The following is a 13,439-nucleotide window of genomic DNA, read 5'->3' as shown; positions in this document are numbered from 1 at the left end:
GGCCCCAGCTATAGTCAGAGCAAGCACAAAGGCATCAGAGTTAACTAAACTGATGAATAGAAGGCCAGTAAGTTTCATCCCTCCCAAAACCCTTTTAATGGGACAGTTCTAAAAATACAGTATCCTGTGTACAAGGGGATTTAAAAAAAAAAAACTCAGGTTTTTACCATGCAAGTTATTTTCATTGTCTGTCAGTGCTGCTTGCTTGTCAGTTTCAGATTCAGCCTCATTTTCATCTAAGTTGTAGTCAACTGCTATGTTGTTCTGGTTCGCTGCTTCGGCTCCCTGTTTATCTATAAAGATATTTAGTTTCATTAGTTAGTGGCCAAAAACTTGCTACAGCTGCAGTAGAGCACTGTTGCTAGAAAAACAGTCTCCCTCATACTCCAACTCTACAACAGGTAGAATTTATCTTAAACCTTTGAAATTTGATTACCCTCTGCTTAGAGGTTCAGTTCTCAGCTATTCTTATTTGCTGCAGTTGCCTATCCAATTTCAGAACTAAGTTTGCTATAACCCTTGTATATAGAAGGGTTGATAACATGAGAGATGTAGGGCAGGAAGGGACCTTCAAGAGGTCATCTAACCATTGCCCCTACTGAGAAGCAGAAATGCATACACCAAGACCATGCCTGATGACATATTTGTCTAATCTGTTCTTAAAGCTCCAAATGACAAGGATTCCATCACCTCCCTAGATAACCTGCTTCAGTAATTAACTATCCTTATAGTTAGATATTAAGAAAAACACTCAAACCTAATCTCCCTTGCTGCAAATCTGTCCAATGGACAGATTAAAATTCCCATACCCCAGGATGCTAAACAAGTCAATGTTCAGCGGAATAGGAAGAGCAAGTGTTAGCAAAAGGTTACAGAAAGAAATGGTAAATGGCAACCAAAGAAGGATAAACTGAACAAAAACAGTAGTAGCTATTAGTGGCGTGTGCAAAGGAAAATAATGAATAGCTTCCTCTGTTCAGCAAGATGTTTCAAACAAGCCCCAGGAACACAGGACTTCAGGATTCACAATGGTAGTCCACATATGACAGCCTTGCAAGCCTGTTTGTCTAATGACATGGGACAAATAACTAGTTTGGTAGGTAAGTAACAATTAGTTTTATCATAGCGAGTGTGGGCAAGGAGATTTTGTGCTTATGCGGGTAAATTTTCATGACAGTTCTGAAAGACTGTTATGAAGAGCAAGTGTTGTATGTAAAGTTAGCCTAACTACATGTATCACATTCAAAGAGTATAAAAGACTGTAATGAAGTTCAGAAAACTAATCTTGGGCTTCTTACTTTCACTTTGCTTTATCTGCAAGAGAATATGTGCTAGTACCTGGAAAGTAGAGAACTGGTTTGCAGCAAAACTGGGAATGGGGGAGTCTTTTCATTTTGCTACAATCAGACAATCTTCATTTTCTGGCCTGCGTGAACTCTTCTGCACCATCCTGTTGCCTGTGTGCTTTTGATTTGTACTTTAGATGAAATTCCAGATATAGCTGAGAACGTTGTCACTTAGGGCTTGTCTATACTTACCGCGCTGGTTCGGCGGCAGGCAATCGAACTTCTGGGTTCGATTTATTGCGTCTTGTCTGGACGCGATAAATCGAACTCAGAAGTGCTCCCCGTCAACTCCGGTAATCCTGCTCGCCGCGAGGAGTACGCGGAGTCGACGGGGGAGCCTGCCTGCCGGGTCTGGACCGCGGTAAGTTCGAACTAAGGTACGTCGACTTCAGCTACGTTATTCACATAGCTGAAGTTGCGTACCTTAGTTCGATTTGGGGGTTTAGTGTAGACCAAGCCTAAGACTGCACCACTCGCAAGATGACTGTAGCTAGAAGTTTTGATGTACTTATAAAGCTCTGTTCACACTAGACATTTTGCCAGTATTGTAATGGCAGGGGAGTGATTGGTTTTTTTAAATTACATTTCTATACCAACAAAGCCTTAATGTAGATGCAGTTATACCAGGATGAAAGTGCATTTGGTAGTATTGCTTATTTGGCCTGAGGACTGGTAAACTATATTCAGCAAAAGCTATATCAACACTAGGAACGTGTGTCAGTAGTGTTACCAGCAAACTTTTTCTAGTGTATCCCTGGGCTATAACTGAAGCCAAAAATTCATGTCTGCTTAAAAACACACTACTTGCTAAATGTTTAGCCTTTGGGCTTAATCCTGCAAGATTCTGAAAGCATCAATGAAAGCTGAGGGTATGCGCCATCTACAGGAGACTCAATGCTTCACAGAATCAAATCCATAGAAAGGACAGAGCCTAAGGACAGTTACTATATAGGCAGGAGAAACTGAGTGATCTGGCTGGTAAACACTGAGCAGTGAACTAAAACATAATGGCTCTAGTTCATCAGGCGTGAAGTAATGCAGAGTAAATTCAAACTGCTTTGTCTCCAGGTACATATATAGTAGTGCAAGTCTGCCAAGTCAAGTCCAACAGAAATATTACTGTTTAAAAGAATTTCCTTTTAATTTATTAAAAATAGCAGGGTGGTGGTTTTTTGCCAAACCAACAAAAACATTTCACCCCCAACCCTCACTATACATATATTTTAATCCTATTAGAATTACTCATAAGGAGTCTGATGTCAATGGATGTGCTGGTGCAGGTAAAAGAGCAAGAGATGGCCCAACATCTGTACCAAACAGGCAGGACAGCTGATCCCAGTGGAGATTTGGACCCAAACCACTCCAGAATACAACTAACAAGCATAAGAGCTGGAAACAAATTCCAGCTTCCACCCACAGAGCAAGGAAAGCAGGGAACTTGTCTCTGAGCACCAGTCTCTCACATGACAGACCACTGCATTGTGACATAAGCCACTTGGCAGCTAGATAGCCTGAGTGAGTCTTTGTACTAACCATCCTGATTGGGCTCCTGGTCATCCGGCTGAGCATCATAATTTAAGAGGTGCTCCCGCTCCACTTCTTCATTGGCAGCATTTTCTTGATTGACAGCATGGCCTGCAGGTGGTTCTTGCATTTTGACAGACCCCCTTTCTGCATCACCTTCTTTAGGAACATTTACCCCCTCATATGGATTCGGTTCCTTTCCTAGTTCAGGAGATAGTTCCTCATGATCCATGGCACTCTTGGCTGAATTGTGTGGGGGTCCTTGAGCAACAAAAAGCTTCTCATCGTCTGTTTTAGGCTCCTCTTCGTTCATCGCAACCAGATCACGAGTCCCTTCTGAAAAGCAATGTAATCACAGTTTGTGCACTAAGCAGAGTTTTGACCCTAGCAAAGCTTAAGCCTTTAAAAAGCTAGAACAGAATCAACTGCCCTCTGCCCACCCACGTTCAGTTTTTTTCCTGTGCAGGGACATCTCTTTAAGCTGCATCAACTCCAAAGAATGTATAGGCATAAATCAGGGTACCCTAAGTTAAAGGTACTATTAGAAACCACTGCAGGATTTGTATTTCATAAGGGGTTTAAAGTCTGCATTGTCTTTGTTTTATAGTAAATAGGGAAAAAGTCTGAATCCCTTTCAGGTTATAATGAGATCAATTAATAATTGCACATACAAAGTAGAACTATTTAAATACAGAGTTTTAATGTTCTATGTAAATGCCTATTCTCACAGCATTAAAAGTGTAAAAAGCTTATTTTTGTGTGTGTGCGCACACTATACTGTTAGCAATGCAACTGGCTTTAAACAGAGTCAGCCTACTACAAGGTTCACCAGATGTGAGTTCTACAAATAGCCTGTAGCTGCTTTTGTCTTTAATATGGAGATGTAGCTCAGGGACACTACTGGTCCCAGCATACACTGCTGCGTCATTTTCGCCATGTAGCTGTATTCTTACAGCGGTTTGAGATACAATTCACAAGAAGATCCTTATTAAAAAAAGTCACATTGAAATACTAGCTCTCTGGAATGAGACCTGCAATATGCTCAGAGTTGTATTTTAAGAAAATATGGTAAAAAAAAATTTACAAGGAAATTGAATTTCAAACGTATGTGATGCTAAGCTGAGAATGTGGCAACCATTCATTCATTCATATTCATAGAGTTTAAGGCCAGTAGGGACCATTAGATCATCTAGTTTAAACTCCTTTATATCACAGGCCCTTAAATTTCATCCAGTTACTTCTGCGTTGAGCCCAATAACTTGTGTTTGATTAAAGGATAACTTCCAGCAGTTGCAGGAGGGTCACACCTACTAAAAACAAACTATAATGTGTTAGGCTATTAAAGTCAAGTCCTTGTTTCAGAAGGTCTTCAGAAAAGAGAGCGCCTTTTCCATAGCAAATTAGGGATACTAATTTAGGCCTGCCAAACATAACATTGTCCTGTTACTTGCAGTGTACACCTAGGGCTAGATTCACAAAGATTAGGCACCTCATTGTCACTTCAGATGTCTAAATCCAAAATTTAGATCCTCAGAAACTCAGCTGCCACCTAACCTGTGGGAGACCCAGGTTCAAATCCCCCTCTGCCTAATGTGAAGCATGGACTTAAACACAGATTTCCCCCTTCCCAAGTGAGTGCCCTAACCACTGGGCTAGCTGGCAGGTCCCAATCTTTTTCCTACTGAAGCGGGTATGCAATAGAGCAGGGACAGGAACCTGGGTCTCCCAGAAGAGTGCATTAATCACTAGGCTACAGAGTCACTCATTCTCGCTCTGACCCACCACCACTGTTTTTTGCAGGAAAGGCTCCTAAGTCTGGTCAGTCCTAACTCCAGGAGAGGGTTCACAACTGTGACTCCCAAGTGGAGATAGGTGCCTCTATCTGGTCCAGAGTTGGGCGCTTAAGTCCTTTTAAGGAGCAAGTCTAGTCCATGCACCTCTCCTCAGTACTTCCTATTGCCACTCTTAGGCAGCTCCCCACTTAGCTTGACGGCTTTTGTGGATCCCATTCTTAGGCATCTAACTCTCCCCATACATCGTATAGGGAGCCTGGGTGCCTAAAGTTAGGTGTTTCAATGCTGAGCCCAAGTCCTCTTTGTGGATGTAGCCACCACTACTTTAACATATTTTTCAGCCAATGGAAGCATTTTAATTAAAAAATATATATATTTTGACAGACATTAGCTATTAACTCTAACTTTCCATAAGCACGGAAAAAATACAATGATCAATGTCAATCTGCTGAACTAAGTTGTATCCAATTTTTTCTACCTGTAATTAAATTTATTTTTTATGTTTAATTAAATTAGAATGAAAATACATTTAATTAAATTAAAACACCATTTAAAATAAAAATGGTGAGAAGCCATTTCTCACCTCAGTTGCTATTAAGGTGTTAGTGATGTAAATAGCCAATCTTACCTTTGTCTTCATGAGACTCAATCTCTGGTACCTTTTTTACACTGGGTGTTGGTTTTGATGCTTCTAGAGCTACATTTCCAGGAATTTTGTTCTTCTCTTGCTCCTCATCTCCTTTCTGCTCTTCCAGGTCATGCAGCTGGAGCTCTGGTCGATTAAAAGTTGGCAGCTGAATATTACCCTTAAAAGCATATACAGACATATGTGATTTGTCCATCCAAATGCTTATTCCTATGCTCTGATTTATATTTCATTTTTAACCCTGACTAGAGAAATCTAAATGCTCCAAAACCAATTCAAGAAATAGACTTGAACTGAAATCTTCATTGGAGTCAGAAGTAAAATGCAACCCCGATAAACAGGCAGCACAGTTTCCACACACAGTACACCAACGGAACAGTTTGATATAATGCCTCTTCCTGTACTACTCCACCCAATATCATCAGATTCAGTAGTTGCTATGCATAGTGCATCAGGAGCTATTGTTCTCTGAAGCAACGTTTCCAAGGGTGAAGGACGTGTCCCTCTGGAGCACCAAGAAATAGTTTTGGATACAGAACAGAGGCAGTGCAACTTGCCCCCAGGCTGCCCTGCTGGGCTGGAGGAGCTACTACTGTTTTTCTCAAGGAGGGCTCAGCTTTCAATAAGTTTTGGGAACACTAATTTATGGCAGCCTAATTCAGATACATGAATTAGTTCAATTTGGACTGTTCTGATGTTACCAGTTAGGAGTCCTGCCTTTCTCCTCTGCACTCAATGCACATATTTCTGTTGTTTACTTGTCGTAATGCCTGATCACAAGTTTATCCAAGCCTTATGCCAGAGAGTGGGTGAGTGGCAAACATGGGTTTAGATGGACATCTTGTAAACCCCTAAATGCCATCTCCTACAAAAAAGTATTGTAATCCTTCCTCCACCTCATTGGCACCATCTGCTTCTTTATCACACCTGTTGACAGATGAAAGCCAAAATAATACCCTAAGAGTGACCACCATCAGGACTGTTCACAAAGGCAGATGGCAGCTAACAAGTGTGGGTTTAGTACAGCAAATGTTTTACAAAGCCAGAGACCACTTCGGCTATCACAACTTGCTACAGCATGAGTGTTCATTGATACAGAGACTGTGTGCACAAGTAACTACATAGCAGACATCAGCATTAGATGACAAGATGGATCAGTCACTAAGAAACGTCAGCTGAGCTCCAACTGTGGTATACAGAATATGGAATAGTCCAGTTTATTCAGGGGTCAAAGTAAGTCCAGTGACTTACCGGTACGCTGGGGCCAGCTGGCCCCTGGAAGGGGCGGGGCCTAGGGCGAAAGAGGCATGGCTGAGGGAGTCAGAGCCAGAGCCAGCCCCAGCCCACCCTGTAAGGTAAGTGCCCTCCCCCTGCCCCCCGGGGTAGCAGCAGCAGCCCGGGGCTCTGGGGGCTATTTAAAGGGCCCGGGGCTCCCCTGCTTCTACCGCCCCGGCCCTGTAAATAGCCGCGGGAGCCCTGGGGAAGTGGCGGAGCTCCCGCGGCTATTTAAAGGTCTGGGGTGGCAGAGGCAGCTGGAGCCCCTCCTCCCCCCCGCTACCCCTGGGCTCTGGGGGCTATTTAAAGGGCCTGGGGCTCCCCTGCTTCTACCGCCCCAGCCCTGTAAATAGCCGTGAGAGCCCTGGGGAAGCGGTGGGGCTCCCGCGGCTATTTAAAGGGCCGGGGCGGTAGATGCAACAGGAGCCCTGGACTTTTTAAATAGCAGCCAGAGCCCCGCAGCCCTACCCCAGGGCTCCAGCAGTGGGGCTCTGGTGGCAATTTAAAGGGCCTGTGGCTCGAGCTCCTGCTGGGAGCCCCAGGCCCTTTAAATTGCCCCCTGGGGAAGCTTGGCCGCCCCAGTACCACAAACCGGCTCTTGCCGGTTTGCCGTACCGGGGCGTACCGGCTTACTTTCACCTCTGAGTTTATTTGAATCTTTAGGGGGCATTCTGAGATCTCAGATAAAGTGGTTTCAGATGAAAGGAGGAAGCAGGCGGCATCGCTATAAAGAAGCAACTCTGGTCTACCAATTCAGGAGTGCAGCAAAAGGAATTACAATTGGCTGGCTCTACAGGGGCATGCACCAAGAAACCCCAGGATGTAGGTACCCCAGGATTATAAGAACCAAGCTTCAGTTTAACAGGCTTCACTGTAATGCAATGGAACTAGGCTAAAAATAGTATCAAGAAAAGTTCTTAACAGTGAAATCTGTTAAACTGTCATAGTCTCCCCCAGCTAAGCTAAGCAAAGCAAGTGCCATCACTGATTAATTTACAAGTAGACTAGAGATAGAACACTAGAGCATATACCAGGAAACCCTTACTCTAGTGAACTGCTTAAAGTTTAATGGGTGTAAAAGAATATCAGCTTAAAGATCTGCCACTTTAGAAATTCAGCCATTGAAATTTTAGGGGCAACAAACCTTACACCTATGAGCATTTTACTGGCTAAATGCTAAGCTAGTTTGCTTTTACAAGCATAAAACTGAGCAGCACTTAAAGTTCTGCTGTATTATATCAACTTCTTGCAACTTGAAAACTAGGCTGTAATAAAGCTATTACTTCTTTGTACTTGTTTACAATGTATGCAGCAGAAGAACAATTCGACATAAGCTCACAGAAGCCAGGGAGCATATAAAATATTTTATGTGCACAGTACATAAAATTGTCAATGCCAACAAATAGGAACCCGACAGTGTAGAAAATCACATGCACCATGCACAAAAAAGTTTCCTGTCTGAGCTTCAGTAAAGCTAGAGATGAACAAATACTGCAATAAAGTATTTACAAACAATGGCTGAATAAAACACACAAATTCACTTGGACGGTATTTGCACCTTTGTGTATTCTACAAACATTTATACAGCAATTTGTTTTCAAGAATGTCGGGGGGGGGGGGAAGGGGGGAAATCTTAAATAACTATGGAAATGTTTGTTAAGGCTTTCCAATTTCAGTCAAAGTCAGGGCTTTGACTTGGGTGACCAAGCACAGCACAAAGAGCAAATACTCAAACCATTCATTTACTAAATAGTACAGAAGTAACCCATAGGATTAAATAGGTTTGCACAAAATGTGTGAACAATTTTTAACAATGAACAATGAATAATTGCCAAACAAAAAAAAGGCTAAACTTGAATACATTTATTTGTGGTGCATAGTTGACATTCAACTTTCTAGGTAACTAAATAGGAGACTTTTCAGGCTCAACACAAACCATTTTTCATTCCTCAGCTTACTTTATAAAATGAAACTGCAACACAAAAATCCTTTAAGGTACAATTAATGGCAAATTTGCTTTATAACATATTACTCTAAAGCTTGTTTTTTAAACTTGTGTTTTAATTTTAATGTATTAAATGCCATGCACTGTCAGGATCCTGCCTCCTCCAGCAGCAGCTGCTCCTCCCACCCTCCTGGTGGCAGAGGCCGATCGGGATTACTGTGGTAACTGGACTTTTGATGGTCCAGCCAGCAGCGCTGATCAGACACTGCACAAGTCCCCTTTCAACTGGGGTTTCCCGTCAAAAACCGGACACCTGGCAACCCTAGATAAGCCTCACTCTGACAACAGAGGTCAAGCTGCAACTTCCTCATTTATTATCAGAAACACTAACCTCCCAAGCATAACAGGATCATCTAGTACGTTAAAAATCATGAGAATCTGTTGCTATTTTATATGTTAAAGGATCAAAGAGTAGCACCCTATCGGAGAAAGCAACATAGAACAGCTCCATTGACATCTTAAATAATGGTACAACTGAGTTTCTGCCAAAAAACCAAACCAAAAAACCAAAACACATGCTTACCTGGTAGTTTTTGTTGGAATTTTTCAACAATTCTTTGATTTCCTTGGCCTGTGGTGCCTCACTGCCTTTTTTTGTGATCTCATCTATTCTTTCTTCACATTGTTCTTTTAACTCTTTCATCTGACTGATGCACTGGGACCTTGAGGGAAAGAACAAGTAGCTTATAGAGGTACTGTCATCCGAACATCTCTAACAGACAAAAAAAACAAAATCTCACAAACGGTGCATATCTTTCCTTTTTCCATTTTGCTGATTTCCTAGTCCTACATTTGCATACTTTGAAAAAACAACAACAACAGAGAAATAGGAGGTGGGGCTAGAATCATCTGAGGGGATGATTTCATTTAAATTAGTATAACAGTGCCCATACAGAAGCATTTTGTATTAGATATAAATTACCATTAGAAGAAACAATGTTATTTCAAAATGTGCCTCATTTATGAAAATATACTCCTTTCTTAGTTCTTTACTGAAATGCCACTGCAGCAAGTGCCAAGAAAATGGAGGTGAACACTTAAAAGAGAAAGCCATGTTGCAAATAGCTCAGCTGGCATGTGACTTCTCAAGATGGATGGGGGAAAATTACACATTTCAAGTACTAGTTTTAAGCCTTTGGGTATTGATTCTGCATAGAAACAGTTGGACTGATGATGTTCCCCTGAATTAATGGAACGTTAGGAGGTAGCTGATACATTCATGCAGCAGGCATGGGGAGAAGCTAAGTTAATTTAGCAGAGCTAGGGAAGTGCTTTAGTTTATTGTGTTGATGGGCTCAGAACTGTTCCACGTACATGGGCCCAAGAAGGATAGACAACTTTGCCACAACAAACTGCAAAACAATTGCTAATGTGGCTCAGTTTAATGCACCACTGAGAACCAGGGGATATGTCCCCAAAAGTTCTAGTGCCTCACCCAGGTTGCTGCAACACCTGTGTAGACATGGCAACACAGGTATGACCCAAGTATGGCTTTCCAGTGTGGAGACTCACAGATGGTCTTGGCTATCTCAAGTAAACTCTGCAGTGAAGACATATCCCAAGTGAGCAGGTCATTTGTTTTTAATGCAAGAGTCAAAAAGGCATTTACTTCACATCTAGAAAGGAAAGGAATAGGTAGACAGAGGTGCTGTTGAATGTCAAGTTAGTGACCTTTGCTAATATTTTGTTTGTGCTGCACCAGGAGAGTTTTGGCTGTTCAAAAACAAGATTTGGCTGACTAACTTCTAAATGTAAGAAAGTCATCGAACTAAAGGAAACACCTAAAATTAGTAAGAGTGAACACCACGGACTGTAGAAAAACTGAGCACAGGCATGAGTTATATTAATATTAGTTTCTTAACTCCTGGGGGAGATAAGGAGATCTAAAATTGTCTTTATGTAATGTGGGAGATTTTGAGAATCTTCTGGGAGGGTGCTAACTGTGGCCTATAATGACTTGCTTCACTCTCCATTTTATGTGTGCTTACATACTGCATGTGCTAATAAAGCCAACTCATGTAAGCACTTAGTTTTGATTGTTGTTGCTGTAGAAGAATTTTTTTTTTGCGAAAGGTTGCAGATCAGCAATTCTGGAGATTAAAATCCTCTGTTCATACACACGACAGGTAATGTGCACATAGCAGCAGGGCAAGCTTCTCCACATTGGTGGGGGCGATCAATGTGCCCCATCCACACCTGGAAAATCTACCACTCATAAATTCGGTCCTCCTGGCCTGGTCAACGATTGATCTCTCTGCCAATTCTAAATAAAATGTGCCAATTATAGCAGCATGTTTGCTGTACAGAGAGCTGAACTGGCCACTAGGAACTAGACTCAGACCACCAACTCATTTCATATTGGCCACCAGAGAGCCACCGGGTCGTAATGATTTTTCACTTACTAGAGCTGCAGAGATTGAACAAAATATTGAACTCTTCATTTTAAGAACAGATTAGTTAGAAGAATATGCAACTGAACATTCAGATAAGAATTCAAGAGAACAAACAAGTATTTTTTATTTTTTTATTTACAAGGAATGTACAAAGTCCTGCTTCTCCAAACACAGGAGGAATCAAGCACAAGACGCAGTTTCTTAGCTTACAGTCTCAATCAAGCCTCTTTGGTCAACACCAGACCCAAAACCAAAAGCTCTCTCTAGCTTTTTCCAGGGTCACACAATGCTCACAAGGCTATTTCTTGGTTTTCTGTTTTATTTCTGCCTCTCTCTTTTGACTTGTTGGTTCTCAGTTTGTGTAGGTTTTGCCTTCCCTCACATACACACAAACTCACATCCTGTCACAATACCCAGTGGAACCCTTCCCCACCCTGGACAGAATCTGTTAGGCTCTGTTTTACACGTGGCTCCTTAAGTGTTTCTTACAAAGATGGGCGCATTCACACACGAATGAGGTTTTAACCTCAACCCATACCAAGATTTCACCCAGCTCATAACTAGGGCCCTATCAAATTCACAGTCCATTTTAGTCAAGTTCATGGTCACAGGATTTTAAAAATAGTAAATTTCATGATTTCAGCTATATGAATCTGAAATTTCACAGTGTTGGAATTGTAGGGGTCCTGACCCCCAAAAGGAATTGCGGGGTAGGGGGTGTCACAAGGTTAGTGTAGGAGGGGTTGCGGTACTGCTATCCTTACTTCTGCACTGCTGCTGGGGGCGGTGCTGCTGTGACGTTATGAGTGTAATATAATATTTCATTGAAAGGTGACAGGGCCAGAAAGAGTTAATTAACTCACAGACTGACCTGACCCATGGCCGAACTTTAGAGACTGTTTAGGAAGATAGGTAAATGAACAGAGCTTTGAAATGCAAGTCTGCATTGTTAGAGATAGAAGGGTAGATGTTTGCTCAGGTCTTGTGATGTAAGCAAACAAGTCTTGTCTATTGCTATAGCTTTAATTCACAGATCAAAAAGGGAATATTAACATTTATGATGACACTTGAGAATGAAATTGTCTATATGTCTCTTTGAAGGTTGTGGTAACCTGTATCTGAACTGTTTAATGGATAAATTATCCTGCGCTAATTGCCGTGATGTTTGGGAGAAGAAAAGTTAAGCCTATTGTTTTCTCAGGCCAAAAGGCTGCAGGAAATGTATAAAAATCTTGGGACATGCTCCTTCTTCATCTCAGATCTGCTTTGGGTTTCAAGAGGGGGAAACCTTAAGCCATAAGGATTGAGATCCCCAGTCATTGACTGGAGCCACCCTGAATATGGACATTGGACTATAACCTATGGACTATTTCTAAAAGGACTTTTGGCAACTACAAACTCATCTCTGCTATAAGAACAGGAGTACTTGTGGCACCTTAGAGACTAACAAATTTATTAGAGCATAAGCTTTCGTGGACTACAGCCCACTTCTTCGGATGCATATAGAATGGAACATATATTGAGGAGATATATATACACACACACAGAGAGCATGAACAGGTGGGAGTTGTCTGAAACCTGTCATCTCTGCTATGTATCTGGACCTCAATAATTGAATTCAAGTCTGTATGTACATTGATCTTTTAACTTCTTTTCTTTTTAAATAAACTTTAGCTTAGTTAATAAGAATTGGCTATAAGCGTGTATTTTGGGTAAGATCCAAGTTATAATTGGACCTGGGTATGTGGCTGATCCTTTGGGGTTGGAAGAACCTTTCTTTTATATGATGAGATAAGATTTTCAGTAATATTCGTCATATCTGACATGTGTGTCTGGATGGAGGCCTAAGGCTGGGCACTTTACGGAAACTGCATTATTTGGACTTCTGAGTAACCAGTGAAATGCTATAGAAGCTGTTTTGTGCTGGCTTGGTAAATCTAAGTATTGGAATATTCACCAGCATTTGGGGTTTGCTTGCTCCATTCTGTTTACCGTTCACCCTGATTGAGTAACCTCAGCTGGCTCAGATAATTTTAGAGTAAACCAGATTAACTAATAGAAACAAATAGGTCTGCTGCAGATTTTCCTGCTCTTACTTTTCTTATAACAAAACATTCAACTGGCATATAGTCCAAATAATTGTTACTCACTGCCTTGTAATTCTGAGTGTAGCAGAAGTACCCTGCTGCATCCTGAGAAGACAGTACATCAAACAGAACTATCACACTGAATCACAAGCACACGGAATATACACTCTTTGTTCTCAGGAGTTTACTCTATGTGAAAGTGTTTGCATTCCTATCAAGGTGAAAGGTGAGCTTAATTACTGATCATGACTAATTCCAAGAGGAGGAAATGAGAGACACTATACTGAATAAAGAGCATTTTAACCTGCTGCCAATATACGGCAATTCAGACAACAAAGACTCTTTCATTTTGTGGGCATGAAACCACATT

The 13,439-nt window shown here is 41.6% G+C and overlaps 1 protein-coding gene across 6 annotated transcripts in view; it reads right to left on the bottom strand.

Annotated features, from left to right (window-relative positions):
• The window catches only part of GOLM1 (golgi membrane protein 1), a 70,951-nt gene that overhangs the window by 19,886 nt on the left and 37,626 nt on the right, over positions 1–13,439 (bottom strand). For all 6 annotated transcript variants that reach the window (XR_006175462.2, XR_006175458.2, XR_006175459.2 and 3 more), the window contains exons 6-9: positions 9,113–9,251; positions 5,292–5,469; positions 2,880–3,206; positions 168–293 (exon numbers count right to left, since the gene is read on the bottom strand). Coding sequence is in view for 2 of the 6 variants with exons in the window: in XM_005304307.5 (XP_005304364.2) it covers positions 168–293; positions 2,880–3,206; positions 5,292–5,469; positions 9,113–9,251 (770 nt within the window). In the remaining 4 variants the exon portion in view is untranslated. The remainder of the gene's footprint in view (positions 1–167; positions 294–2,879; positions 3,207–5,291; positions 5,470–9,112; positions 9,252–13,439) is intronic.

Source organism: Chrysemys picta, chromosome 6 (assembly GCF_011386835.1).
Source record: "Chrysemys picta bellii isolate R12L10 chromosome 6, ASM1138683v2, whole genome shotgun sequence".
Taxonomy (NCBI): Eukaryota; Metazoa; Chordata; order Testudines; family Emydidae; genus Chrysemys; species Chrysemys picta.
This window is presented reverse-complemented; position numbering and strand designations above follow the sequence as displayed.